This window comes from Lipophrys pholis (genome assembly GCF_963383615.2).
Source record: "Lipophrys pholis genome assembly, chromosome: 15".
In the NCBI taxonomy this organism is placed as follows: domain Eukaryota; kingdom Metazoa; phylum Chordata; class Actinopteri; order Blenniiformes; family Blenniidae; genus Lipophrys; species Lipophrys pholis.
In genome coordinates this window covers 23,429,079-23,433,992 of record NC_137642.1, presented here as the reverse complement: position 1 = coordinate 23,433,992, position 4,914 = coordinate 23,429,079, and the positions used below count along the sequence as shown (strand labels likewise).

The 4,914-nt window shown below is 41.9% G+C and overlaps 1 protein-coding gene across 1 annotated transcript; it reads right to left on the bottom strand.

The window, feature by feature from the left end:
• Positions 1 to 629: 629 nt before the first annotated feature.
• Positions 630 to 4,914, bottom strand: fbxo5 (F-box protein 5). Its single transcript, XM_080482035.1, has 6 exons — positions 4,776 to 4,914; positions 3,069 to 3,645; positions 2,812 to 2,982; positions 2,403 to 2,493; positions 2,042 to 2,197; positions 630 to 1,914 (listed from the first exon to the last, which is right to left on the bottom strand). Exons 2-6 carry the CDS (start codon positions 3,608 to 3,610, stop codon positions 1,651 to 1,653), a joined length of 1,224 nt encoding a protein of 407 aa, XP_080338161.1. The 5' UTR covers positions 3,611 to 3,645; positions 4,776 to 4,914; the 3' UTR covers positions 630 to 1,650.

The window sequence follows — 4,914 nt, the reverse complement described above, 5'->3', positions numbered from 1 at the left end:
CAATATTGAAGGTGCTGATCTGGTCATTCAGTGGAGTTCCACAGTCTACTAGCAACTTTAAGTCTCTGTCACCAAGTCTGCTTTTTGTTAGTTATGTTAATATATTAAAGTGCATCAATTTATCTGGGACAGTGGGTTTGTAATGCTTGCTTTCATTTCAAGGCTGCAGGTGTGATCAGCGCTCTGGCGTCACTGTGAGAATGTCCCCGATTCGAGTGTGCTTGACCTTCTCTGTGTGGTGTTTGCATGTTCTACCACATTCTTTGGGGTTTCTCCTTGTAATTTACCACAGAAAAAAAAAAAATACCTTTGAGGTTATGTGAATTTACAGCCACAATTTCATGCAATGACAAAGGAAGCAGTTTGTTTAGTAAAAGGTAATGTCAAATCACAACGGATTATTACTATATTGAGTAAATAGGACAAAAATGTTAGAGTGCTTTGTGTTGAAGCTATAAAGAATCCCAGTAGAGATCAGTTTTCATAAGTTCTTCATGAGTGCAAATAAAACCACTGTTTAAAAAGGCTGAAGTGACGATGTCAAGACTTTTGAATAAAATAGACATTTAAGCATTAAAGAGTATTTCAGACTCTTACGACTCCATTCCAGTCATTTCCCACACACATTTCAAAGTATTCCATTTCGGTTTTTAATTACCTCCTTCCAACTTTGCACTGTCGATTTATTTTTTTTTGCAACATTCACTCACAAAAATACCCTACATCTGTAAAAAAAAAAAAACTTTTTGTTAATGGTACTTGTCAACAAGGTGTTTCTAATTCTGAGTCCTTGGCAGCATCTTTTCAAATCAAATCTAAAAGTTTGTACAATTAATTTTTTTATACCAGAATGCGACACACAGCCTCACCACGATCACCATCTTCTTATAGAAAGTAGAGCCTCGCTGCTGTGAATGGGACTTAAGTTTTTTTTTCTCCTGGCGATACTCAGCTTTTAGGCTAAGAAGTTTGATCTTATTAGCATTCAAAGGTTTGCTTATTTAGTTTGACGTTTCACCAGCTTATTCCTCCCCAAGATAACTACTTTCACCTTTTGTCATTTAATTGCTATTAATCTACAAAGTATAACTGGAAAATAAAAAGACATCCATCACTTATTTCATTGTTTTAACTTGCATGAAGGGTGCAACTCTCAGGTCCTTGTGATGTGCAGAGAAAATAAAAAAATCCAAAGCACAAGATTTCAAATATGTATTTACATAATGCAATAAATCTCAACCATTTCCTCCAGAGAATATTTATTTATGTAAAAATATCTATAAAACCAACTCTGCATCATATTTACAAAGATTTCATTTTGAAAACATTAAAACTTTACAACTGTGCTTTAACCTCAGACCCAAGGTTTGATTTTGGTATGCCTTTTTGAGTTCTTTTTTTGGGGGGGCATTACCAGAGGCCTAGAAGGGTCATTAAAATGAGCCACAACACACAAGGCCAACAGCAACACTATAAATACAAAAGCTACAGTTGAGATCAACTGTGCTTCAATCACTGGTCCACAACTGAGGCCAATATGTCCAAGTTAAAACAAGGTGCAGAGATCAGTAAAATTCCCCCTCAGAGAACATGGAGCTCGTAAAGTCTTCCTCAGATGTCCAAGAGGACAAAGAAATGTGTGGATCTTCATCACAAGCGTCTGATGCTCCTCTTGCTGCGTGCGCTCCCCGGGATGTTCGGGGTCACCCCGAACGCGGAGGCGAAGTTAGCCCGGGTCGTCACCGTCCTGCAGGGAGTCGAGCCGTGGAAGGCCTCCTGACAGCAGGTGCAGAAGACGAAAAGACAGCTGGGGCGCGTGCACGTGGCCCTCTGAACCTCCGCTGAATGGACGGAGGGAGAGCCGCAGCGTCTGCAAGAACGCAGGGACTCGTGCGACTTCAGATTCCTGGCAGCCTGGAGAGAGGAACAAAATGTGTATGAAAGTTAGTAGAGTCACGTATAGAACTCCATTAGAGGGTTTGAAACATGAAAAACGCACACAACCTTTAATAAAAAAAACAAAAAAACAATCTGTGCTCACCTGCACATATTTATTGAAGCGTGTCGTCTGGGAATTGGGCGTGCGACACTTCTGCGTGGGAGCAGGGGAGGGCAGGCTCTGCATGCAGGACAGCACCACCCTGGACACCGACGCGTCGCCCGTCATATTTCTCTTTTTCAGACAGTTTCTTGACTCCTAAAAACAGGATCATTTTCAAAAGATTAAAACATATACAAAACATTCAGTATTTCTAAGCTTTTTGTTTTCTTCTGGTGAATATTATAACGCTCATAAAGTCTTGTAAGACACCGTTCTTGAGCTCTACGGGTCTAAATCAACTAGTCAGAGGCACCAAAGCAAAGCCGTCTGAAGTCATTAGTTTAGTTGTGTGTTTCCTCACCCTGAGAGACTGTTCAGCCCGCTGGCATCTGCTCACGGCTGCTGTATCCTCAAAGATGATCTTCTTCCACGTCTGACTGACTGTTTTGCAGCTACGAGAAGAAGACAAGCATGAAGTTGTGGTTAATATTAAGAGAAGCAAACCACGAAAGAAACTATCGCAACATTTCTCCTCCAGGACACTTAAAAATAGGCAAAGCGAGAAGGTGAGCTTGAACTAAACACACAAAATAGAAGCAACAAGATAAAGGCCAGTTGTATGTCATGTATGAGATCCACTACTAATTTCTCAAGCGATCGTTGAACCCACACCATTACGAAATGTTTCCACACAATTGTGAGCAGAGTAGCTCATGATCACATGGAATGATTTCCCATGAGGACAAAAAAAGTTCAGTAGAGTATATTACCTGATAAGATCCATGTCGCCGAGCAGAGCCAGGATCTTAGTTAGAATGGTTTTCATGTTCCTGGACAACAGAGATGCAAAGAAGTTAACATACTCCAGACCCATCTGACGCCCGACCACACGATCCAGAAGATGATCCTCTGCCACCTTTGACACGAGGCTCCAGTCATATCTGCAGAAACAAAACCGCCGTTAACAACTTCAAGACTATTTTTTCAACCCTACAAAGCAATAAGGCACAAAAAACCATGAACTTACTTCTTATTCTGTTGATAGCTCTTTGCCAGTTCTTCACACACAGCCTTTTGGAACTTGAGTATGGGCAGGTTTGGGTCATCGTGTTGACTTGACGGAGTTGATGACAGCGAGAACGCCACTGACCTCCTCTTGGAGTGGCCCACGGGAGTAAAAGCCGCCGTCGGAGACCCCGGACAGACAGGACTGATATCCCTGTTGGACAGGGAGCTGTCGGCCGACCCCGTGAGGTGGCTGCTCTCCTCAGGCGCATGAACATGCACCTCACTGTTTTGCAGCGACAGGTAGCCGCTGTCTTCGTGGACACAGTCCGTCGCCGAGTCATTCAAATCACTGTAAGTCCTGTTTTCCTTGTCATGGAGAGGACTGTTGATGCTCTCCTGAGAGGACAACTCAGTAATCATGTCAGCATGGTGATGCGGAGGTTTGATGGGGATGGGATCTTTCACTGGCGATTCTTTGAGCTGATGCACCCTGGACTCCGCAGCAGTGGACACTTTGTCCGCTCTGTTGGGAGTTGTAGGCTCAAATCGACGACACTTCATGTTTACTCTTTTACAGTTGGAAAGCAAGTCGGTATCTGCACAGGAGAGACAAAACAGGACATCAAGTTAAACTCACGTTTTGGAGACACACCAATCTAAAGACACCTTCAAAGTAAAACGAACAAGAATAAGGAGTTATTTGGGTCCTATACATTAGTAAGACCACATTATGCATTAGATGTAGCTGCTTTCACTCAAACGTACACATTTTGGAAGCAAATTTATGCAATCAAGATTATGCAAGGTGAAGCAGAATTTTTGGGCGGATAAATGCATCAGAATAAAGTGGTGTGACTATTTAGTGTCTACATGCTCTGTTCACCAGACAACTTTCACGTGTTGAACAATTCATGCCTTTTATCTCTGGCATCTCTGACTTCACTGTGAATGTTGCTTACCCCGTTTTTCCCCCCTCCTCACTTCCTAAACTCCTCAATGCATTCTTTTGGATGTATTGTCTTCTTGTGAAAGACCAACTTAATTACCGTTTTTTGGGGGTTTCTGTATCCATCTACTGACCTCGCCTTCGCGAAGACCTCGTTGAAAATTATTCCATAAAACAGAAGCACGTTGCACAACTTTGCATCCCCCATCTAAAAATTGTACATTAGAGTCACCTCTAATTTATGAGAGAATGCATAGTTACAGATGAGTGGACACCTAGAATAAACGCTTAACATATATTTTACACTGTCGTCAGATTAAAAATACATGATTTTTGGCGCGACGCAGATTTGGCGGAAAGACTATGTTGCAAGGTTTTGCGCCTTATACACGCACATCTAACTTGCTGAATACGACTTAAAGTTGCATATGTTACGGGTTTCTTGTTTCAGTGAAGATTACATTGCAAATTCAACAGATTGCGATGGTTATCGGATAGAAAAAAAAGAGATACTCCGATAGCAACGCTGCATTTACGCGCGTATAACTTAACGCGCAGCTTTACGCTGCTTTGCAACTGAGACCTTATTTAGGTTAAGTCAAATCGTGGAAAAAGCCTGTTTGATTCAGTAGTATGTAAGATGTAAACAGTGTAAGATAAAAACCTGTTAAGACCATAAACCAGTAGATAGCAGCTACCCCTGCTAGTGGCTAATGCTACCCACAAGACGGTCTAATATTCAGCCGCAAGAAAAAGTAAGATATGTAAACATCTTCATACCTTGTTTTTTTGCTATGCAAAAATCGAGCCTTGCTTCCCTCCTTTTCGACCGATGATAAAAACCCAGATAGCAGCCCAGTTGTGCTGAAGTTAAATAGTCCACAAGAGTGGAAGTCCGCCAGATGCAGCCTCCTATTTG

Excerpts from the sequence above, each read along its gene's own strand:
- fbxo5 (XM_080482035.1), bottom strand. The coding sequence starts at position 3,610 with ATGAAGTGTCGTCGATTTGAGCCTACAACTCCCAACAGAGCGGACAAA. Across the intron at positions 2,494-2,811 it reads GGCGACATGGATCTTATCAG|CTGCAAAACAGTCAGTCAGA; the intron begins GTAATATACTCT and ends TTCTTCTCGTAG. Across the intron at positions 1,915-2,041 it reads GCTTCAATAAATATGTGCAG|GCTGCCAGGAATCTGAAGTC; the intron begins GTGAGCACAGAT and ends TCCTCTCTCCAG.